This window comes from Tupaia chinensis, unplaced genomic scaffold (genome assembly GCF_000334495.1).
Source record: "Tupaia chinensis unplaced genomic scaffold, TupChi_1.0 Scaffold000361_1, whole genome shotgun sequence".
Classification (NCBI taxonomy): domain Eukaryota; kingdom Metazoa; phylum Chordata; class Mammalia; order Scandentia; family Tupaiidae; genus Tupaia; species Tupaia belangeri.
The window spans coordinates 205,908-231,644 of NW_006159857.1; the positions used below are offsets into that span (position 1 = coordinate 205,908).

Here is a 25,737-nt window from a genome sequence, read left to right on the forward strand (position 1 = left end):
CATAGAGACAGAAAGCGAGAAATCACCCCCCAGGGGGGATGGTCACGCTGCAATCCCTTCTCCTCCATTCTCCTCTCGGGATCTTGGGCATGCACGCACACGCGCCCAGCGTGAGTTTTAAGCCACCGGGTCCGGGACACGAACTGCGGTCGACTACGTGGGAGTCCAACAACATAGCCATTACGCTAACTGCTGGTTCCCTCTACTATCTTTTTGATACTTTTGGTTCATGGGGCCTACCTCTTTGATGCTTTTGCCAGAAATCACTTAACCATGACTATGCCGTAGTTGTAAGAAAACAGATAAAGAAAAAAAGAAATAGTTGGGTCTTTTCTGTTGGGACCACAGTACCACCATATGGAGAAAAAAGGACTTTGAAGAAAGAGTTTCATCTACATTTTTCTCTTGCCAGCTGCTTTTGTGCCATTGAGGTATTGTCTTGGGCCTCAGCTTTTGAAAGAATGGAGAAGAAAAGGTGAGGGAGAAAACCTTGGGGATGTCTTTCAGTCTCTTTGAGCTTTAAGAGTACTTTTTTCTACTCCTTGAGCCAGAGTAAGAGTTTCTCTTGGGTCTCTCTTTCTCAGCATTACAGTACTCACTTCTGAGTTTCATAGTGTTACTTTAGGCCAGGCAATACCAGAGGGGAAAACAAACACAGCAAACTCACTGCTAGTTCAGTGGTACTTTGAATTCTGGTGTTTTCTCTGGCTGTTCTTGCTGTTGTTACCTTTCAAAGACCTCAAACTGCTGAACCCTGCATTGTGTCCAGATTTGATAGTTTCATTTAATGGGAGGAAAAGTTGATGTGTGTTTATTCCATCTTATCCCAAACTAGAAACAATGAAATATTTGTGTTAGATGTTTTAATGCTATGTGCTTTAATCCACTCCAAATACCTTTTTTTTTAAAGATGTTTGCCATACAACACATATGCTTGCCAGAGATGGAGAGAGGAAAGTGAGAAATCACCCCCCTCCCCACCGCCCGTCACAATCCTTTCTCCCTTCTCCCGGGATTCTGGGCACATGACCACATGCACTTAGTGTGATTTTCAAGCCAACAGATCTGGGACTCAAACTGTGGTTGACCTTGTGGGAATCCAGCATCTTAACTACTATGTCACCTGCTGGCCCCAACCCCAAATAATTTCTAAAAACAGGTTTAGGAAGTCTTACATAACATAAACATAGCATTAGATCATTGTGATTATAGCTTACTTGTGTAAATCACTAGAAAACCCTCCCCCTTTTTTGCCCATAGGATGCATGTGATCACTGGAGAGAGATGGGAGGTGAGGGTGTGAGAAATCATCACGGGTGGGGTGGGGGATGGCCACTGTCGCAATTCCTTTTCTCCCCTAGTCCTCTTAGAATTTGGGGCACACATGCACAAACCCCCAACATGATTTTCAAGTTGCCGGGTCTGGGGAATAAACCATGGAGTCAACCATGTGGAATCTATTTGGTTGTTTGGAAAGTCATGACGTATTTTTCTGTGCAAAAATACGTCATGACTTTCCTGACAACCCCATATTTGCCTTATTCATCCAGCCACTGGCTGGTCCCATGCCTGAGTTTTTATTAACAGAAGGAAGAAAAATTTTATGCCTCTTTTTTGACTTAACCTAGAATCTAGTATGTTATATCCTGCACTGAAGATACTCGCAAGGCCTGGGAAGTGAATACATACTGATTGCAACTCTGAAGTGTTAGTAGAGCTTGCTCAGGTGAAGTGGTAGTGATTTTTGGAAGCTTACTGAAAAAGTAAATAAATAAGGTAGGATTTTAAAGTACTTGAAAGCATAAAAACACTATTGAAGAGATTGTCTTCTGAATTTTTTCTGAAGGATTGCTTTTAGATTTCAAAGCCAATCTATTAAATAATATTAGTAGTTGTTCAGTTTACTCAGTTTCAAAATTTTCAGCATTAGGCCTAGCCTTGGTGATAATGCTAAGAGGCTGAACTGGACTACATGGGAGGCAGGTTGGGGTTTGATTCTTGGTGCAACATAAAGGCAGGGTGCAGTATTCATGCTTATAATTCCAGCGAATCAAGGAGGCTAAGACAGGATGATTGTGATATTGAGGCTGGCATGGGTAACATAGTGAGACCCTATGTGAAAAGGAGCTGGTGTACACTTGTAGTCGCAACTGAGAGGGTAAGACGTAATTGAGATATGACGAGACCTTGTCTAAAAAATAAAAATAAGGGCCAGCAGGTGGCATGGTGGTTAAGGTGCTGGAATTCCCACATCACTGTCCATGGTTTGACTCCTGGACCTAGCAGCTTGCTTTCTCACTCTCCCTCTCTCTCTGTCTTTCTCTGGCAAAACTCATGTGAAAAAGTAATATTACCAAAAATAATAAATAAATCTTTAAAAAAAAAAAAAAGAAAAAGAAAACCAAAAAAACCTCTTTGAAGTCATTAGCAAAAGTTTTAAGTGGTAATAGTACTGCTTTCCTTTGAACCAAATTACTAAGATAGGCAACATATTAAAAATATTGGAGATATTTAAGAATATTCCAGATTTTTATGATAGAGCTAATTCTTGCTTTTTTTAATTTCATATTTATCTACCTTGTACTGCACATAAGAATGTTAATCATAGTTTAAAATTACAATGTGTGACAGGATAAATGTTTCATTTTGTGAAACTTTAGTTTTCAGATGTTTGCCAGAGTGATAAAAATGAAATACCAGAACAAAAGTTGCTAATAGTAGTAACTCAGAAACAATATAAAATGTCTCATGTGGCAAAAGATACTTGGTGAGCTTTGGGAAATTTATTTTTCTTAGTTCATTTTATAAAAATCATTGCTACAGTGGCTGGCAGGTGGCATGGTAGTTCAGGGCACTGGGCTCCCACATCTGACTGTAGTTCAAGTCAGTTTGCTTTCTTACTGTTTCTCTCTGTGTCCATCTGTGATCAAACTAAAATAAGTAAAGTTAAATGAAATAATTCTTAAAGAAAATCATTGCTATTTCTGTTTGCATAAAATTGTGGCAGACTCAGTTTAAAAAACAACATGAAATTTTTGTTTTATTTCTTTTGTTGTTGTTGTTGGAGAGGTTTTTGTTATCGGTCGAGTGTGCTTGCCAGAAAGACAGAGAAACAGAAAGCGAGAAATCACCACCCAGGGGGGATGGCTATGCCACAATCCCTTCTCCTCCATTCTCCTCTCCGGATCTTGGGCATGCACACACACCCAGCGTGAGTTTAAGCCACTGGGTCTGGGACTCAAACCGTGGATGACTACATGGATCTAGTGACATAGCCATTACGCCAACTGCTGGTCTCAGAAATTTTTGTTTTATTTCTAAGTTAAAGATTTCTTACGTTCTCTTTTATATAAATTGACATTCTTAAGAGGACTCTAGATTTCTTTTTCTTTTGAAGAATTATTTTATTTACCTTTATTTACTTATTTAATTTGACCAGAGAGGGACAGAGTGAGAGCGGGAGTGGAGGAGGGCAGCGCTGCGGAGTGAAAAAACAAACCACCAGGTCCAGGACTGAAACCATGGTCAGTCATATGGGAGTACAGCACGCTTAACCATCATGCCACCTGCCAGTCCAAGGACTCTAGATCTCTCTCTCGTTTCTTCCGTTAGTGAGAGGGAGAGAGATACCACCCCGATAGGGCCCAAATGCCATGATCTACCCCTGGTTTTAGCCAACCTTGGATCATGGGCATGCACATACCCAGTATACTCAAACCTCTGGTTGTGAATCTAGAGCCTTCCTTTGTAGGTCAACCTCCCAGAATATCATGTTTTATCTCTGCACTGTGGCCTGGCCCTGAATACTAGATTTCTTAAAGATTGACAGCTTGTGATCTGGCCCTATAACTTGGTGCTTAATGGAGCTGGATACTATTGCGTACATAGCCTATTCCTATATATGGATACTACTAAATTCAGTTTGAATCCCAGCCCCAGTGGCTTTAAAAACATGCAAGGCTTGTGTCCATGTGTTTCTAAAATTCCAACAGGATGGAGAAATGGAGAAGGAATTGTGTCATAATCTTGCCTCATTGGGAGGAGGGTAAGGAGGACTCTTTCTCTCTCTGGTGAGCACATGTACCACTGACAAAAAGAAAAAAAAAGAAAGATAATAGCTTGTTATTTTACTGTCTTAGTCCTTTTTGTGCTACTAAAATGGAGTTTCACATATTGAGGTAATTTATTTATTTATATTTTTAAAAAACTATGAGCAATGCATTTTCCTAGCTGAAAGGAAGGTACAGTTATATTACTCTGGTAAGTCACATGACAGGAAGAGTATCCAGCAGAATGAGTACTAACAGTCTTTGTCCCCATATGTAAAAAAGGACAATTAATTTAAAATCACCCCTCAACTTGCGAGAACATTTTGCCATTGTTCAGTGAATTATGCTGTTAGAACACATGGTGGTCACACAGCTCAGCCCACCATTTTTTCTTCAGAAACATTTTTTTAAATTAATTTACATTCATTCCCTGAACATTGTCATAGCATGCAAAATATGATTTCCCATCCAGAATATACCACATAGTGGCTTAATCATACATGTTATCGTCAGTAATTTTCCATTTCTAGTTTCATGTGTGTATATATATGTTTTACCCCTATTTCTAACCTTGTGCCATTTCCCACTCTCCTCCCACACTATCACAGGTGTCTACCGCTGTTTTCCATTCCTTTTTCCCCCCACATTTTATTGATTCACAAAATTTATTAATTTAACTACTTCCAGTAGCAAGTTCAGCTGGTATGTACTTATCTGTGAATACATGTCTGACTTTAGGCGTGAAACTGACTAGAATGAATATACTATAAGGTAGCACCTGGCTGATGCTATATAGCTTACTAAAGTCTTTAAATAGACATTTTTTAATATATTTTTTAATTTCAAGAAAAGCAGTTTTAGCTTTAAAAATCAAAGAAATACTAAGGAACTTTGCTTAAAACTTAAAGCCAGGAAACAGGTTAGGATCCTGTTCAAATAGTAAGAACATGAACCTAAAGGGAGCTCAAAACTAGACAGAAATCTTTAAAACCGGAAAACAAAGCCTAGAAGAAAATCAGCAATGTTTTAGACAAAAATCATAAAATTCTCTTTTATCAGTTCAGTCTCATGTACTTTATCTTCTGTTGTGGCTTGATCCACCCGATTAAATTCTGGGATATAATATTCAACTCCAGACTTGTCCCTATCATTAACTTGGCCATTTTCTTAAGTTTTGAATTCTCATTTCTGTTTATCTGTATTTAATTTTCCTGGTATAGCACTCCCTTGAGAACTTCTTGGAGATCTGGTCTGGTATTGGTAAATTCTTTCAGTTTTTTTTTTTTTTTTTAATTTGGGAATGATTTTACTTCTTCTCATTTCGAAGATAATCTTGCCTACATAGTATTCTTGGATGATGACAATTCCTTTTAAAATGTGTTCTTTTTATTTTACTCAGAATCCTAATCAAGTAATAATAGTTATGAGACTTAATCCTCCTGAAGATTTTGATGTTTATTTCTCTTTCTCTCTTTCCTCCTCCCTCCCTCCCCTCTTCCCTTCTTCTTTCTTCTTCTCTCCTTCCTATTGGAGATAATAGAGTTAGAGTTCTTCTCCATGGCCATGAACTCTCCTAAGTCCCTCTGAAAGGCAATTCTGATAATATGGAACATCCTGTAAGGCTGTGCTTTGATATGGTGGTGTTCCCTTAACACTTCGAATACATTTTCCATTCTTTCCTTGCTCGCATTATTTCCAAGGAGAGGTCCACTGTTAGCCTAATGGGATATCCTCTGTAGGTAACTTGCCGTTTCTCTCTTGCCAAGTGCCAGTCTTAGTATTTTGTCTTTGCCGGTGGTTTGTGGTCAATCTGGCTATAATGTCTCTTGGAGAAGATCTTGGGTTGATTCTATTTGGGGTACTTTGTGTTTCTTGGGTCTGTATACTTCCTGCTCTAGGTTTAGAAAGTTTTCTTACAGGATTTCATGGAATAGATTATCAATGCCCTTATGCATCTCTTTACCTTCTGGGATACCAGTTATCCAGATGTTTGGACGTTTGATGGTATCTAGTAGTTTTCATATATTATTTTGACTTTTTTGGAGTTATTTTCTCGGTCTTTGTGGTGGATATTTTTAGGCCAGCAATTCAGTCTTCTACATCTGAGATTCGATTTTCTGAATGGTCTAGTCTGCTTTTACTACTTTGAAGGGAGGTTTTGACTTCCTGTATTATAGCCTTCATCTCTTAACAGGTCCATTTGATTCTTTTTTATAGTGTGCATTTTCTCTTTTAGATCTGGCAAAAATTTCCTCACCTCTTGGAACTCCTCAGCTTTCTCCTGCCTCTTCTGCAGTTCATTGTCTCTCTTCTTTTTCAACTCTGTTAGCTTTGTCATTATAAATATTCTAAATTCTTTATCAGGCATTTTCATGAGTTTCATTGTACTATCTGAGAATGAAGAGGAGTTATTATTTTCCCTTGGAGAAGAGGACTTTTTCTTCCTAATTCTTGAATTTCAATCAGAGTGTTCAGAAGCATCCAGAAGGAGATGATCTTCAATCTCTCTTCCATTCTGTTTTCACTCTTTGAGTATCAGATTCAGTGGGAATAGAGGAATATTCTGACCCTAATGGTATTCAGATGTTTGGAAGCTGTTCACTTGTACCTATCTAGACACTTACTATGTAGAGACCACTAAAAATGAATTTGGAGTAAGAAGTGTCAGCAGAAAATCTTTTTTGGTCAAGGAAATCAATATTTCAGAGAGAAGTTTATTATTCTTCTCAGGATCCATATTGGGTTAATTTATAATGAATAAGAATTTATTGCTTCATGGTCGTGGATGTTGTGAAGTCCAAAATTGAGGGGCTGCATCTGGTATCAGCCTTCTTCCTGCATTGTCACATGGCAGAAGAGCAAAGAGGGAATGGGTAAGAGGGAATGCAGTGTGTATGTGCAGGAGCCAAATTCATCTTCTTAAGAAACCCCTTCCCACAGTAACAAACTCACTCTGAGATAATAGCGTTCATGTTAATACCAAACACCTCACATTAAGCTCCACCTCCCAACAAACATCACAGCATTGGGGATCAAATTGCACCATGAACTTTGGGAGACACATTCAAACTATAGCATCCTCTTAATAACAGTTTAATAATGATAAGTAAATTCAGCTACCAAATATGTAATTAAACCATTAAAATTGATTATGAACAAACCATTTGCAGAGAATATTTTTTTGTGCAAACTGATTTTTTTTTTTTTTTGGAGAGGTTTTTGCTATAGGGCGCATGCACTCGCCAGACAGACAGAGAGAGACATAGAGACAGAAAGCGAGAAATCACCCCCCAGGGGGGATGGTCATGCTGCAGTCCCTTCTCCTCCGTTCTCTTCTCGGGATCTTGGGCACGCACGCACATGCGCCTGGCGTGAGTTTTAAGCCACTGGGTCTGGGACACGAACCACGGTTGACTACGTGGGAGTTCAGCGACATAGCCATTACACTAACTGCTGGTTCCTCAAACTGATTTTGATATCACCAAAGAAAGTAAGAGATTAAAGGTCTTTACTTCATTTTGGGTACATTTTTTTCAGTCCTATCTTTCCTTTTCATTCCTACCCTTATAGCTTTAACATTCCAGACTATTATTTATCTTTATTGCTGACTCCAAGTAATGTGGTTTATTTGAAGTCAATACATATTTATTATAAACCTCCTATGTGCTAAGTGCTAATAGTAGAAATTCAAAACAATATTGTCTTCATGTTCTGAGACTCACTATTTGAGGGAGACACATGAAAATAAGTCCTATTAGGTGAAATAAACGCTGATAAGAGTTCTGTAGATGGGGCCAGCAGGTGGTGTGGTAGGTAAGACACTGGATTTCCACATAGCTGATCACGTTTAGAATCCCGGATCTGGCAGCTTGAGACTAGCACATGCTTAAAGTCCTGAGAAGAGCATGAAGGAGGGATTGTCACTTGGCCATTCTCTCTTGAGGGGTGATTTTTCACTTTGCCTCTATCCAGTGAGTGCATGCACTCTTGTGGCAAAAAAAATCTAAAATAAGTAAATGAATAAAGCTTTATAGAAAGAATGGTGGGAATAGCTCTCTCTTCCTCAGAGTTGCCTGTGAAGGTGGCATCCATCTCCTACTTGGTAACATGGCCATTCAGAGAACACTTGTGAAGCCCAGGATTGTTAAAAAGAGGCCCAAGAAATTTATCTGTCACCAGTCAGACCAATATGTCAAAATTAAGCACAGTTGGCAGAAACTCAGAGGTACCGACAACAGGATGTGGAGAAGACTCAAGGGCCAAATCTTGATACCCAATGTTGGTTATGAGAGCAACAACAAAAGCACATGTTGTCCTGTGGCCACAATCCCTTCTCTATTCTCCTCTTGGGATTTTGGGCACGCATGCATATGGTCCCGACGTGTTTTTCAAGCTGTGCTGAGTCTGGGACTCAAACTGCTTAACCAGCCATATAGAATCCAGCTACCTTAACCACCATACCACTGGCTGGCCCCCAAAATGACTTTTATTGGATATTAACATATCATACAAATCTTATTTAAAATGTACAGTTCTTTGCTTATATTCACAGGGTTGTACAGCTATCACCACATCTTATTAGAGAATATTTTTATCCTCTGTAAAAGAAACTTTATTCCGTTAGTAGAACCTTCATTCTCCACCTTCCTCTCTTCTCCACAGGCTCTAAGAAACTGCTAATCTATTTTCTATCTCTGTAGATTTGCTTATTCTAGAATCTCCATATAAATAGAATCATACAATATGAGCCATAGTTGTATTTACATTGTTTGTATCTTAAGTTCATATGAAAGTTACAGTCAGCAATCTTTTTTTCAAAGTTTATTCATTTATTTCTTCCATGAGGGAGAGAGAGAGACAGAGACAGAAATGCATCCCCCCCAACAAGATCCTCACTCTGCTACCCACCCCCAGTCTCAGCAACTTCCTGCATGCTCAGGGAGGTCCTTCCCACGTGCTCATGGACCTTTTCCTTGTGGATCCAGTTGTGCCACCACCTGGCCCCTACAGTGTTGATCCCAGTTTCAATTACGATAACTACCATATTTGCACTCATGTAGTAGATGCTATCCCAAAGAAGTTAAATTGGAAAATAAGTAGGTTACTTCCTTTCTTCTGAGTTACTAATTGTGATTCTATACTTGGTTTCCTATTTAGTGTTTAATCCAAAATATGAACCACAAGAGCAGTTATGTATTCAAAATATATATGTATTTGGCATAAGATTTACTATGTAGGATAATATGTAATTAATTATAAATACTTCTTTGTTAATAGTATATTCAGCAGAACATAAGGGCAGACTGCTCCAATATTGACAAAATTCTTGAACCACCTGAAGGCCAAGATGAAGGTGTATGGAAGTATGAACATTTAAGGTAGGTTCTTATGATATATCAAAATAGTAATAGTACTTCTACTAGTATAAATAACCTTTAAAGTGATAATTATTAATCATAACTTTACTATGTAACTGTAGACCAAAAAAACACATTATAAAGTTTTTCTGTTTTCAGTGTCATATAGTTCTCACTGGTTGTTTCTAAATCAAGTACTGTTGTAAAGTCACTTTTTCTGTTTTCTTTTTTTTACTTTAGGGTGCATGTGTTCGCTAGAGAGAGACAGAGACAGTGAGAGGGAGAAGAAGAAATCACCCCCTTGGGGGATGGCCATGCCTCAATCCCTTCTCCTCCATTCTCCTCCTAGGTTCTTGGGTATGCGTGCACACGCACCCGACATGAGTTTCAGTCACTGGGTCTGGGACTTGAACTGTGATTGGCCATGGGGGCGTCTAGTGATCTAAACACTATGTCATCTGCTGGCCCAAAGTCACTTGATTTGAAAAGTGGTTTCAGAGTCAATTATATTTCTTCATGAAGGATCACTTCTAGTCCAGGTCTAGGTTTGGTATCTGATGAGTTACCTATGAACTTCCAGTTTTACCTTTGTTAAATAGAGATTAATTATATCCTGAAGTGAGTAGTTTTGGTTCTTGTTGTAATAATCTTTTAATGAGAACATTGATGACTATCTTTTAGATATTTAACCTTTAGAAGCAGCTCATGGACCAGCAGGTGGCATCGTGGTTAAGGCGCTAGACACTCTCCCACATGGCCAGCCACTTTTCGAGTCCCAGACCTGGTGGCTTGCTTTCCCACTTTCTCTCTCTCTGGTCAGATTAAAAGACAAATCAATGACTAAATGAAATGAAATAAATCTTTTTTTTTTTTTTTTTAAAAGAAGCAGCTATATAGCTATATCCTGAGGGGTTTGTATGTGTGTGTGTGTGTGTATATATATATTTTTTTTTTCTTTCTTTCTTTCTAAGGTTTTTTTTGCCATAGGATGTTTGTGCTGACCAGAGAGAACAAGTGAGAAATCACCTCCTAAGGGGGATGGCCATGCTCCAGTTGCTTCTCTTCCTGGGATTTTGGGCACACAAGCACATGCACCTGGAGTGATTTTCAATCCCCTGGGTCCAGGACTTGAATGTAGTTGACCATGTGGAAGTTCAGCACCTTAACCACCACATCATCTGTTGGCCCTAGATTTTTTTTTTTCTTTTTTTTTTGCTGTTCATTTATTTCTTCCATGAAAGAGAAAGAAAGCAAAACAGACACACCACATCTGTTGGCCCTAGATTTTTTTTTTCTTTTTTTTTTGCTGTTCATTTATTTCTTCCATGAAAGAGAAAGAAAGCAAAACAGACACCCCAAAAAGGGTCTTCATGCCATGATCCACCCCCAGCTCCAGACAGTCTGGTCATGGGCATGTGGTGTGTGCAGGTAGATGTTAGGATTCAAACCATCTCATGTGTCTTCAGTATCATGAAGTGCCATATTACATTATAGCACCACAGCTGGCCTGTGTTTCTTGATGTTATAAACTTTATAGTGCAAATGGGAGGTGGAATGAGTTGACAAATTAAATACAGAGAATACAGTGTATGTTCACTGGGACTTGTTGCTTTTGAATTGATTTTTATTGGTTCTGCAGAAAAGTCATGGCTCATTTTTATATAGAAAAACACATCATGACTTTTCTAACCCAAGAGATAATAAATGGAGTTGAAATATGACTTTCCTTGAATAAACCTCACCACCTTTCCTATGTTGAGTGCCTCAACTTGTAGATAACATACAATGTACCCCTCCACCCCCCCACATTTCTTGATGTTACATGTTTGTTTAGATATTGCTAAGACATAATGTCTTGTCATAACAACTTAGCAATTTTAGGACACTAAGATGTCTTTGTACCCTTTGTCAGTGACTTGAACATGTCATTTGACTATTCGATCTAATTTTTTGTATACATCTCAATGCATAATATTGAAAGTATGAGTCTATAGATATTTTTCCATTCTTATATGTCATGACAAAAAGAGTACTTTCATATATTCTTTGCCTCGCTTTAGTCAGCCTTGAAAATAACTACTTTTCTTTTTTATTTTTATAGAGAGATTTTTTTTTTTTTTTGCTGTAGGGTGTGTGTACCCACCGGAGAGACAGACACAGATAGAAAATGAGAAATCATCCCCCCAGCAGGGATAGCCACGCTGCAGTCCCTTCTCCTCCATTCTCTTCTTGGGATTCTGGGCATGCATGGACATGCGCCTGGCATGTTTCAAGCCTCCAGGTCTAAGACTCAATCCATGATCAGCCATGTGGGAGTCCAGTGACATAACCATTAGGACATCTGCTGGTCCCAAAAATAACTTTTTTTTTTGGCATTAATGATGACAATAAGAGAGCATGTTTTCTTTACTACAGACATAATTCCTAAGGACCAGCAGTTGGCGTAATGGCTATGTCGCTGGATTCTCACGTGGTTCGAGTCCCAGACCTGGTGGCTTTAACTCATGCCAGGCACGTGTGCGTGCATGCCCAAGATCTTGAGAGGAGAATGGAGGAGAAGGGATTGTGGTGTGGCTATCCCCCCCTGGGGGTTGATTTCTTGCTTTCTGTCTCTCTGTCTCTTTTTGTCTTTCTGGCGAGCACATGTGCCCTATAGCAAAAAACAAACAAACAAGCAAAAAAACCCACATAATTTCTAAGAAAAGATTTTAGGGAACAAGGTTTTTTTGTTTTGTTTTGTTTTTTTAAATTTACTATAGGGAGCATGTTCTTGCCAGAAGGAGGTGGGGGGGTTAAGAAAGCACCCCTCAGGGAGGATGACCACACCACAGTCCCTTCTCCTTGGGATTTGGGGCATGCATGCATATGTGCTTGGTGTATTTTTCAAGTTGCCAGTTCCGAGATTAGGACCATGCAGTTGGCCATGTGGGATCCACCTACCTCAATTACTACACCATCTGGCAAGCCTAGAGTACAAGGTTTTTATTTTAAGAAAACATTTTCTTTCCTACTTCATTTGTACATACTATGAAATATGCATGATACAGAACATAAAAGCTTTATATGAAACTTTATATAAAATCTTTCTTTTTGCATGTTTTATTTGTGCTGATGCTGTCATTTGTATTTTTTTTTTTAAGAATTAGTTTATTTAACTTTATTTATTTATTTAAATTTGACCAGAGGGAGACAGAGAGAGAGAGGGAGGGAGAGAGAGAGAGGAGAATGTAAGAAAAGAAGCCACCAGGTCCAGGACTTGAACTGTGGTTGGCTATGTGGGAGTCCAGCTCCTTTAACCACCACGTCACCTGCCAACCCCTTTTTGTTGTTGTTGTTGTGTTTTTTTTTTTAAAAGAATTATTTAATTTATTTATTTAAATTTGACTAGAGAGAGAAAGAGCAAAAGAGGAGGAAAGTGAGAAAGCAAGCCTCCAGGTCCAGGACTCGAACCATGGTCAGCTATATGGGAGTTCAGTGCGCTTATCCACCATGTCACCTATCAACCCTCTCTCTCTCTCTCTCTCTCTCTCTTTTTAACTCAATGCTTTTTTTTTGTGGGGGAAAGCTTGAAAAAAATGTGTTATAATTATGTATATATTCTTATGACTTTTTATCACATTGTATACATTTTTTAAAAATTTTGCCAGTTAGAGGCCAGCAGTTGGCATGGTGATTAATGCACTGGACTCCCACATGACCAACTGTTCTGTGCAGTTCTGAGTTCCAGACCTGGCTGCTTCAGAAACACACCAAACATGTGTGCATGCATGCCCAAAATCCTAAGAGGAAAATGGACAAGAAGGAATTGCAGTATAGCTACTCCCCCAGAGTGGGGTTTGATATCTCACTTTATCTCTCTTTCTGTCTGTCTGTCTCAGCAAGTGTGCACTCCCTATGGCAAAAAACTGAAAAAAACAAACAAAAAAAACTACCAGTAGTTGTGTGTCTTCACAAAGAGAGAGAGGGAAAGTGAGAAAGCACCCTTTGAGGAATGGTAACTCCATAGCCCTTTCTCCTTCATTTCTCCCTTCTTTTGGGATTTTAGGCACATGCACACATGTACTTGGTAGTTCTTAAGCTGTTAGGTCTGGGACTGGAAGCATGCAGTCAGCCATGTGGAATCCAGCCACCACGCCACAGGATGCCCCTACATCAAAAAAAAAAAATCATTGTTTTGTTTTGTTTTAATGAGAGAATGTTGGAACAGTGGGGCAGAGGAAGAGTTTTTTATAGTTTGTTTATTTTTTCCATGAGAGAGAGACAGGTACCCCTAATAATATCTTCACACCTTGATCTACCCATAGTCTCAGTCATCCTGAATTACCAGTGTGCATGTGTATGTACCTGGTATGAACAGGGAGAACCTGGGACTTGAATCCATGGCCTTCACATGTAGGTCCAGTTGCATTACCACTGTGACACCACCTGGCCCCAAGAGATAGTTACTATTTTTAAAAGGCCTTTTTTTTAGGTTTTTGCTGTAGGGTGTATGCACTTACTGGAGAGAGAGACAGACAGATACAGAGAGAGGGAAAGTGAGAAATCACTCCACAGGGGTGATGGCCATGCCATACTTTCTTCTACTCCATTCTCATTTTGGGATTTTGGGCATGCATGCACACATGCCTAGGATGAGTTTAAGCCATCAGGTCAGGGACTCAAACTTTGATTGACTGGGTTGGGGAGTCCAGCACAGCACCTTTAATTACCATGCTACCTGTGGGTCCCCTGATCCATATTTTTTATATTATTTATTGGTGATGTTTGAAGTTTTCATAAGGAATATGTTGTTTGTAGTCAGAACAAAACCTGGAATAGGTTTTTTTCTGTATATCTATTTGTATATAGACATACAAACATAATTTTTTTTTTTTGGAGAGATTTTTGCTATAGGGTGCATGCGCTCGACAGAAAGACAGAGAGAGACAGAAAGCGAGAAATCAGAGAAATCACCCCTCAGGGGGATGGCCATGCTGCAATCCCTTCTCCTCCATTCTTCTTTCGAGATTTTGGGCATGCATGCACATGCAACCGGCATGAGTTTAAGCCACCGGGTCCGTGACTCGAACCGCAGTCGACTACATGGGAGTTCAGCAACATAGCCATTATGCTAACTGCTGGTCCCCATAAATTTTTTTTAAATAGATTTTTGCTCTAGTGCACATGTGTTCACTAGAGTGACAGAAAGTGAGAAATCACCCCCCCCAGGAGGGATAGCCATGTTGCAAACCCTTCTCCTCCTTCCTCTTCTTGGGATTTTGGGCATATACATACACATGCTTGGCATGAGATTAAGCCACTGGGTCTGGAACTTGAACCATGGTTGACTGTGTGGGAGTCTAGCAACATAACCATTAAGCTATCTGCTGGTTCCCATAATTTTTTTAAGGATTATTTTATTTATTATTACTTTTAAATTTGACCAGAGAGAAAAGTGAAAGAGCAAGCCTCCAGGTCCAGGACTAGAACCACGGCCGTCCATGTGAGGATAATCCAACACCTCAACCACCACACCACCCTCTGGCCCCCACATAATTTTTTATGTAACTGAAATTTTACCTTGATTATTGATACATATCCATTCACTTTGATTATAGATAAGTATCTGTTGTATGTTTTACTCACCTCTAACAACTATTTAGAATCTTTAAAAAAATTTTCTCATAATAGAATTTTGGTACTTAACCTTATTAGAGTCATTGGTTTTTATTTTTTATTTTTTAAATATTTAATTTCATTTATTATTACCATTATTTATTTATTTATTTTTGGAGTTTTTTTTAATAATAGAGCATGTGTGCTCACCAGAGAGACACAGAGAGACAGAAAGCAAGAAATCACCCCCCAGGGAGGATGGCCATGCTGCAATCCCTTCTCCATTCTCTTGGGATTTTGGGTATGTACACACATGCCCGGTGTGAGTTTTAAGCCACTGGGTCCAGTACTTGAACTGCAGTCGACCTCGTGGGAGCCTAGCGACCTGAACCGTTATGTCATCCGCTGCTCCCTTATTATTATTTTTTAAGAGAGAGTTTTATTATAGGGCATGTGTATTCACCAGAGAGGCAGAAAATGAGAAATCACCCACCAGGTGGCATGGCCATGCCACATTCCCTTCTCCTCCATTCTCCTCTTGGGATTTTGGGCATGCATGCACATGTATCCAGCATGAATTTTAAGCTACCAGGTCCAGAACTCAAACTGGTTCAGTCAAGTGATGTCACCATTATGCCCTTTGCTGTTCCCACCATTATTATTTTTAAAATTTGCTACAGGATACAAATGCTCACCAGAGAAAGACAGAGAGAAAGAGAAAAAGAAAGCAAGCCACCAGGTCCAGGACTTGAACTATAGTTGGCCATGTGGGAGTGCAGTACCCCAGCTGCCACGCCGTCAGCTGGCCCTGGTTTTTATTTATTTATTTACTTATTTGGAGAGGTTTTCGCTATAGGACGCATGCGCTCGCCAGACAGAGAGACATAGAGACAGAAAGTGAGAAATCACCCCCCAGGGGGGATGGTCACGCCGCAATCCCTTCTCCTCCATTCTCCTCTCGGGATCTTGGGCACGTACGCACACGTGCCCGGCGTGAGTTCCAAGCCACCAGGTCCAGGACGCGAACCATGGTCGACTACGTGGGAATCCAGCGACATAGCCATTACGCTAACTGCTGGTTCCCCTGGTTTTTATTTATTTATTTATTTTTATGTAAAAAAATTTTTCTTTCTTTTTTTTTTTTTTTTTGGAGAGGTTTTCGCTATAGGGCGCGTGCGCTCGCCAGACAGACAGAGACATAGAGACAGAAAGCGAGAAATCACCCCCCAGGGGGGATGGTCACGCCGCAATCCCTTCTCCTCCATTCTCCTCTCGGGATCTTGGGCACGTACGCACACGTGCCCGGCGTGAGTTCCAAGCCACCAGGTCCAGGACGCGAACCATGGTCGACTACGTGGGAATCCAGCGACATAGCCATTACGCTAACTGCTGGTTCCCCTGGTTTTTATTTATTTATTTATTTTTATGTAAAAAAATTTTTCTTTCTTTTTTTTTTTTTTTTTGGAGAGGTTTTCGCTATAGGGCGCGTGCGCTCGCCAGACAGACAGAGACATAGAGACAGAAAGCGAGAAATCACCCCCCAGGGGGGATGGTCACGCCGCAATCCCTTCTCCTCCATTCTCCTCTTGGGATCTTGGGCACACATGCGCATGCGCCCAGTGTGAGTTTAAGCCACTGGGTCCGGGACTTGAACCACGGTTGACTACGTGGGAGTCTAGCGACATAGCCATTACACTAACTGCTGGTCCCTTTATTTTTTAATCTTTATTTCTTGGAAGATATGTACCATTGCTAGTTCAGGTGGTGTTAATGTGATGAGGGAGGAAGGATAGTACATGGATTCTCTTTGCAGTTAATAATCTGAAAGTTTTAACGGTGGAGCATACATGTTACTTTACACTGATGTATTTGTATTTTCAGACAATTCTGCCTTGAGTTAAATGGACTTGCTGTCAAACTTCAGGTAATATTTCTTTAAGTTAAACTATATTTGAAAATTGTAGTAATTTTCTTTTTTTGTAACTTAATGTACTTATAAAGAGGTGGCTAAAATTTCTAATTATTTTCTTCTATTAATAGAATTTTATGTGGAAATGTAGTAATGCAAATGATAAATTTTTTCTTTATTTTTTACATATTAAGACGTGATTTTTTTTTAACAGAGTGAATGCCATCCAGATACTTGTACTCAAATGACAGCAACTGAACAATGGATTTTTCTTTGTGCAGCTCATAAAACTCCAAAAGAGGTGAGGATTTATGAAACAGAATGACTAATAAAGTTATCATAACATAAATTGCTCCAAGATAATGGTAGACAGTTTTTTAGAGTTTGTTTGTTTGTTTTAATTTTTAAAAATTTATTTTTTTCCATGAGCGAGAGATATAGTACCCCCAAAAAGATCCTGATCCTATGCTCTGCTCCCATCTGGCCTCAGCCAGCCCTACATCATGGGCCCGTGGGTGCCCAGCATACTCAGGTACATCTTTGACCATGAACCCAGAACCTTCCCATGAAGGTCAGCCTTGCAGAGCGTGTTTTACCATCTGTCTGCACTACCATCCATCCCCAGGTTTTTAGTTCCATGCTTAGTTTGCCTTTTTTTAGAGTTCCTTGCTGCAAAGTTATTATTGTAGTACTCTTTCAGGATTTTTTATGATTAAGATTTTTTTTATAGTTGGGCAATTACTTGAGTTAGAACTTTAAATTCACTAATTATCACAGAATAACATCTGTCACATTGCACTAATGTCCACTGTGTCCCGGCATATACAGGGAGACCCTGGGATGTAAACCCAGGATCTTCCCATGGGTCCAACTGTGCCATCAGCATCATGTTTCATTTTTTTTTAAGAATTACTTTACTTTATTTGTCTAAATGACAGCAACTGAACAATGGATTTTTCTTTGTGCAGCTCATAAAACTCCAAAAGAGGTGAGGATTTATGAAACAGAATGACTAATAAAGTTATCATAACATAAATTGCTCCAAGATAATGGTAGACAGTTTTTTAGAGTTTGTTTGTTTGTTTTAATTTTTAAAAATTTATTTTTTTCCATGAGCGAGAGATATAGTACCCCCAAAAAGATCCTGATCCTATGCTCTGCTCCCATCTGGCCTCAGCCAGCCCTACATCATGGGCCCGTGGGTGCCCAGCATACTCAGGTACATCTTTGACCATGAACCCAGAACCTTCCCATGAAGGTCAGCCTTGCAGAGCGTGTTTTACCATCTGTCTGCACTACCATCCATCCCCAGGTTTTTAGTTCCATGCTTAGTTTGCCTTTTTTTAGAGTTCCTTGCTGCAAAGTTATTATTGTAGTACTCTTTCAGGATTTTTTATGATTAAGATTTTTTTTATAGTTGGGCAATTACTTGAGTTAGAACTTTAAATTCACTAATTATCACAGAATAACATCTGTCACATTGCACTAATGTCCACTGTGTCCCGGCATATACAGGGAGACCCTGGGATGTAAACCCAGGATCTTCCCATGGGTCCAACTGTGCCATCAGCATCATGTTTCATTTTTTTTTAAGAATTACTTTACTTTATTTGTCTATTTATTATTTATTTATTTATTTTAAAATTTGACCAGAGAGGGACAGAGTTAGAGTGAGAGAGAGAAAGCAAGCCACCAGGCCTGGGACTTGAACCATGGTTAGACCTGTGGGAATCCAGTGCCCTCATCTACCATACCACCTGCTGGCCCCAGAATGTTACTTCTTTAAAATTAATTATTATTAATATTCATTTAATTTATTTATTCACTTATTTTAATTTGACCAGAGAGAGACACGAGGAAAAGGGAAAATGAGAAAGCAAGCCACCAGGTCTGAGACTTGAACCATGGTTGGCCATGTGGGAATGACCTTAACCACCATTCCACCTGCTGACCCTCGGAGTGTTACTTTTGAACTTTTTTTTATTATTATATTTTATTTTTTTAAAGAATTATTTAACTTTACTTATCCATTTATTCATTTATTTATTTATTTATTTAAATTTGACCAGAGAGAGAGAAAGAGCACAAGCTGCCAGGTTTGGGACTTGAACCACAGTCAGCCATTTGAGTGTCCAGTATATCCTTAACCACCATGTTACTTGCTGGCCCCACTTTTAAGCTTTTTAATATTCATGTTGTTTTTATTCTCATTTTGCTTTTTGTCAATTGTTTAAAGTACTTTTTTCTTTAAATAATTAATTTCGTTTGATATTCAGTACATACATAGACACTTTTCCTTAGTTGTCATCTGTAGTGATTGCTCTTTACTAGATACTGATTCATTGGGGATATTGAATTAGGCCAGTTCTGTAGAATTATTTACCTTTAAATTGTTACAGTATAGACTTCTTACTCAATAGTTGCAAAGTAAGTATCTGATGATCTTTTGTTTGAAAAAGGGTAAATTTTCCAAAATAAGGAATATCTGGTACCTTTTAAGCAAGTAATATTTATTTGGAAGACCAGTTTCATTCCAGTTTCACTTAAGTTGTTATTAATTTGTATTTCTAAATACCAGTCTCTGTCTCAGCATTTGAAAAATATTCTAATTACTAGATAGAGCTAGAGTCTAGTTGTTTTTTCTTTCTAGTTAACTCTGGTTCCTTCCTAGTACTCTGATGTGGATTTCCTGTTTGCCCTCAGGAGGACTGGATAAGGAGAATTACTTTGTATTTTTAAGTTATTCTGTGAGTGGGAGAGAGAGTCAAAGAGAGAGCCCCCCCCACTGCACTTCAACAGAGTCCCAGTGCCACAGTCCACCCCCAGCCAACTCTAGATCATGGACATGTGTGTGTCCAGTGTACTCAGGGAAGTCTCTAGACACAAACCCAGTGCCTTACCATATGGGTCTGCCTTATAGAACATCACACTTTACCACCATGCCACTTTTTCAGCCCTTGCTTTGCAGTTTGATTTTTCCCTTAATAAGTATTCTTATTTGTCATTAGATCATAGGTTCATTGCTTTTGGTAAATTTAGTAAGAGTGACTTATTAAAATACTTAAGAAAAACATTGAAATGTCATATTAAAATTCAAAGGAGGTTTGGGGCTAGTAGATGGCATGGTGGTTAAGGTGCTGGACTCCCACATGGCCAACTGTAGTTCAAGTCCTAGACCTGATGGTTTGCTTTCTTACTTTCTCTCTCTCTTTCTCTGTCTCTCTCTGTTGAATGCCTATGTCCTATAACAAATTTTAAAAATAATAATAAATGAAATTGAGTTTTAAAGATAGAAAAATTCAAAGGAGGTTCAAAGAAGATGTTCTTTTTCTTTTTTTCTTTTTTTAATAATTGCCAGAGGGCATTTGTGCTTGCTGGAGAGAAAAAAGAGAGAACCCTTCAATGGGGCATGGTCATACCGCTGTCCTTTCTCCTCCTATTTCTCCTCAGGATTTTAGGCATACATGGACATGTGCCTGGCCAGGGCCATGATTTGAATCAGTCAGCCTTGTAGGATATGGCTCCCTTATCCACTGAGCTATGAGACAACTCAACAAAGTTTTTTTTTTTTTTTTTTTGAGAGGTTTTTGCTATAGGGCATGTGCGCTTGCCAGAGAGACGGAGAGACATAGAGACAGAAAGCGAGAAATCACTCCCCAGAGGGGATGGTCATGCCGCAATCCCTTCTCCTCCATTCTCCTCTCGGGATCTTGGGCATGCACGCATACGCGCCCGGCGTGAGTTTTAAGCCACCGGGTCTGGGACGCGAACCGCAGTCGACTACGGGGGAGTCCAGCGACATAGCCATTACGCTAACTGCTGGTTCCCTCAACAAAGTTCTTTAGAGAGCTGCTAGATTGTTAATAAGATTGCAAAGATTTAGTAACAAATATTTTTTAGAATGTAAGAAGTCAGTGATCTCAAGATACTCTGAAGAGCAGGAGGCTTCTTTTTAAAAAAAATACTTATTTAATTTTATTTATTATTTTTTAATTTGACCAAAGACACACACACACACACACACACACACACAGAGATAGAGAGAGAGAGAGAGAGAATGAGAAAGCAAGCCACTGGGTCTGGGAATTGAACCACAATTAGCCATATGGGAGTCCAGCACTTCAGCTGCCACTCTTATTTGCTGGCCATGTAATTGTATAAACTTGAATAAACCACTGACGATTCAAAGCCTCATTTTCCTATATTTCCTTGTATTTTTCAGCAAGTTGGATTATATAAGTAGGGGTTCTTCCCACCTTTGAACATTGTTTTCTTCTAGGTACAATGTTGGAAATAAAAATGGGAGACTGGTTCATGTATCTTCTAGAAGCTTGATATGATTCATGGAGATATTGATATAACATTGTTTTATAAGCATTCTGAAATTGTAAGGACTTTTTTCTTGGAATGCTCATATCTTTATAATTAGATATCTGTGTAATAAATTTACCTAATTGAAGAGCTCTTTGTTGATGCATTTTGTATCTTTTCTTTTGTAGTGTCCTGCTATAGATTATACTAGACACACACTTGATGGTGCTGCATGTCTTCTGAATAGCAATAAATATTTTCCTAGCAGGTAAACATCATGACTATACATATTTTTATAAAGAATATCAGAAATTTGCAATTTTTATTGTTTTTTAAAGGAAATAATTAGTTCTGTACAATAAAAAAAATTCCTTTTAGTAGTCTTAATCATATTTAGTCAACAAAGTATTTTTTAAAATAACTTAACATTTTAATTAATTTATTTAATTTATCTTATTTTTTTTTAAGAGATTTTTGCTATAGACATGTGTGCTTGCTGGAGAGACAAAAGCAAAAAATCACCCCCCCAGGAGGGATGGCCACGCTGCAGTCCTTTCTCCTCCATTCTCCTCTTGGGACATTGGGCACGCACACACACACACACACATGACTGGTGTGAGTTTTAACCAATTGGATCCAGGACTCAAACCACAGTCAACTGCTTGGGAGTCCAGTGATGTAAACATTACACCATTTGCTGGTCCCTGCTGTTGTTATTATTAAGATTTGCTGTAGGCCATGTGTGTTCACTGTGGAGAGGGAGGGAGAGAGAGAAAGAATGTGAGAAAGCAAGCCACCAGGTCCAGGACTTGAACCACAATCAACCTTGTGAGAGTCCAGCACCTTAACCACCATGCCACCTGCTGGCGCCAGTTGACAAAGTATTAATGTTGCAAATGTATGTTTTAGTAAGTTTTGAGTTGTCAGAAATTTATTTTAACTGCATTAAACTAACAAAATTTTCAAAACTGTCATACCAGATTTAATTTAGGCACCATGTTTGGGTAGAAAGAAGACTGAGATTGCAGCCCAGCTCCTGGTACTTGTTAGCTCAGTGACCTTGGACTAGTCACTTATTTTTCTTAGTGTCATTTTCCATACTTATGAATTGAAAAGATTGGACTATATTATTCCTAAGATTCTACCCAGTCCTGTGAATCTAATCTATTTTTTGTTTCTAGGGTTAGCATAAAGGAATCATCTGTAGCAAAACTAGGATCAGTATGCCGTAGGATTTACAGAATATTTTCACATGCTTATTTTCATCACCGGCAGATATTCGATGAATATGAAGTAAGTATATTTCACGTTTTGGTGCACTTCTGTCAAAATGACATAATATATGTTATTTAATTATTTCTAGCTTTTTGGTTTGGGATAGTAAATTAAAATCATATTCTTTTCTTCTCCACAGAACGAAACATTTTTGTGTCATCGGTTTACTAAATTTGTGATGAAATACAATTTGATGTCCAAGGATAACCTGATTGTACCAATTTTAGAAGAGGAAGTTCAGAATTCAGTTTCTGGAGAAAGTGAAGCGTGAATGGAATCATATACAAAAATGTACTGATCACATAATTAACATTAATTATGTACTGTATATAATTTTAGACACATCAATCATGTATCCATATTATAGTTTCTTTGTTTAGTATAGGTTTTTGTAAGCTGTGTGTTGCCTTTTAAAATGGGAAATACTTTTTAAGTTATTCAAAGTTATTCATGAGTTGTATATTCATCAGTGTGGCACTCATGGTTTTTAAATAAGATTAGTATTATCTGTTTATAATGCCTGCTAATAAAAGAATTTACAGTTTGGTAAAATTGCTGCTAAACAATCATTGGATCACAGTCCTCATCAAATAAATCCATGTATAAAAAGATGAGTGAGCTTGAGGTTTCAAACAAGCCATTTACTAGAGAATCGTAATGTTTTCCCTTGGTTTTTGCCCTGAGTTAAGATATTCTAGAACATTCTATAGTGCATAGTTGCATCATAACTGTTAACTTTTTCAAAATGATATAAAAGTATTATACAATTCTGCTTATAGTTTTTGACATGCATATGTGATTATATGTATATCCAAATATAGATACAAATTAAGCATTAGTAATATTTAAATCTTGCCATACTACACAAAGGCCAGCATTCTTGGAAAAGATTTACCTTTCTGCAACAGTGGATTGTTACATAGAAGGTGATAATGATAATGATAAGGCACGTAAGTGATGTTCCCACTTGAAATCTGCACTGTCTGCCCCTTCTCATTTCTCTTAATCCTCTTCCCAAACTATTTTATCAGAGAAGCTTTTCGCCAGACTGATTTAGTGGTGTCTTATACCTATTTATAATTGTATTAATTGCTTACAGATTTACCTCATATTAGCAATTACATTACACTACAGGAAAAAATGTATTGGCATAGGCTCTTGCTTTTCTTTGTTTTTGCAAAATTGTTCTATCAATAACAACTTAGAAACAAGTACTTAAAATAGTTTTCTTACTAATAATATTAACCTTTTCATCTAACTATTTAGGCAGTTTTATACAGAACTGAAAAACTAGTATGGTATTTCTTTTATGCCCCTACCCCACAGAATTTGTTTGAATTATATGCATAAGTGAGATTATTATTTTGCAATAATTGACAGGACCCCAAGATGTTGATAAATGGTCATACATGTTTTTTGGACTTTGTTGTTAATTGAATGTTTTAAGGATTCAAATGTAGATTTAATAGTCTCATAACCTATTGAATACAGTTTTTAATAAAAGTACTGCAGGTCTTACTGCCAAACTGGTTGTAATGAGGCACTAAGAAAGGATGAAAACATTGTACAGGTAGTGATTTAAATCCATTTCTTGAACAGATTTAAACATGAATAATTTTTTCATTTAAAAGGTTTATTTTGAAATGAAGATAAAAATGTATTCATCTTGATTGTTTTTTCAAACTTGAAATAATTTATAACATTATAAGACAAGTATGTACAGCAAAAATGTGGGAAATAGGAGCATATGGAGAGAGTGTATATATCTTTTATTCCTTTCCAAGCCTGCCAATCTTTTTTATTTTGAACAGTGCTATCCCAGCAGCCAGAGTTATATTACTGTACCCCAACCCATAATTATCTTCTAAGAAGTTTTATGTTTGTAGTGAAAGGAATGTTGACTTTGAAATTATGCATTTATATTAATGTCACTATAAACCAATGGGAATAGTAATTTTTAAGCAAACTTGGCTAAATATTGAGAAACTAAACTACTAAGTTAATATATATAGCAATGTAGCTGTTCTTTCTAGACAGTAACTAACAATAGATTTCTGTTGTTTGACTATTTTCTTAGTGAACTTTGGAACTAAGGTAGTGACTGGGATTGGTGACCTGGCTAAGTATTTTGAAACACATTTTGAATTATATGGTTGAGTGTTAACAGGGAAATAAAATAATTTTTTTTTTCTTATTCCATCTTCCCTGTACTGTGTGTTTGGAATTGATTATAAAAGAAAATTTTCTAAAAGAAAACATCAGTTTGTAGTCTTACTTTTGTATTCATGTTAATGTCACACTAATACTCATTACACTGTAAAGTTGATGCACTATTCTAGGTAAGATTTAAATGAGATGGGTCCTGTTTTTCTATATTACTCTAGAGAATTTTGAAAATGTAAACATATGTACAAAAGTATTACTTAAAAAAATTGGGGCCAGCAGGTGGCATGGTGGTTGAGGCACTAGATTCCCACATGACTGACTATGGTTCAAGTACCAGACCTGGTGGCTTGCTCTCACTTTCCTTCTCTTTCTCTTTCTCTGGTCAAAATTTAAAAAAAAATTATAGTAACAATAAATAAAATTAAATATATATATCTTTAAGTGTCACTTAAGAAATTAGTGAGTGAGCCTGAAGGTGGCATGATTGTTAGTTAAGGCATTGGACTCCCACATGGCTGACCCTGTACAGTTTGAGTCCTGGACCTGGAGGCTTGCTTTCTCACTTCTTTCTCTCTCTCTCTCTGTCTGATGAGTACATGTGCTCTATAGCAAATTAAAAAATAATAATGTAATTATTTTTAAAAAATTAATGAGCCTGGCACACCATTGATTTATGAAGGAAGTATTCTAAGTAGTAGAAAAATGGTGAATTCACAGTGCAATAGAGAAGTTAAGCTCTACTTTTTGCTTGAATTATTCTCTATAGATCCCAAAGTTTTATTTATTCTTATTTGTATGTCTTTTTTTTTAATTGCCAGAGTATGTGTGTGTATGCATGCCACACTCACCAGAGGGAAAAAATACCTTTCCACCCCACTGGATTGTGGTCATACTACAATCCTCTATTTTGCTATGATTTGGGGCATGTACACACACATGATCAGTGTGTTATTTTACAGGGCACATGCACTCACCAGAAAGATACAGAGGAGGAGAGAGATAGAGAGGGGGGGGAGAGAGAGAGAGAGAGAAAGCCACCAGGTCTGGGACTTGAATAGCTGTTGGCCATGTGGAA

General features: G+C 38.1%; 1 protein-coding gene across 3 annotated transcripts in view; it reads left to right on the forward strand.

The window, feature by feature from the left end:
* Nucleotides 1-24,747, forward strand: part of MOB4 (MOB family member 4, phocein) — a 64,703-nt gene extending 39,956 nt beyond the window's left edge. For all 3 annotated transcript variants that reach the window (XM_006152973.3, XM_027773610.1, XM_006152972.3), the window contains 6 exons: nucleotides 9,327-9,427; nucleotides 16,883-16,925; nucleotides 17,125-17,211; nucleotides 21,410-21,489; nucleotides 22,403-22,514; nucleotides 22,636-24,747. In XM_006152973.3, the coding sequence (XP_006153035.1) occupies nucleotides 9,327-9,427; nucleotides 16,883-16,925; nucleotides 17,125-17,211; nucleotides 21,410-21,489; nucleotides 22,403-22,514; nucleotides 22,636-22,767 (555 nt within the window). In that variant the 3' untranslated portion in view covers nucleotides 22,768-24,747. The remainder of the gene's footprint in view (nucleotides 1-9,326; nucleotides 9,428-16,882; nucleotides 16,926-17,124; nucleotides 17,212-21,409; nucleotides 21,490-22,402; nucleotides 22,515-22,635) is intronic.
* Nucleotides 24,748-25,737: the final 990 nt, after the last annotated feature.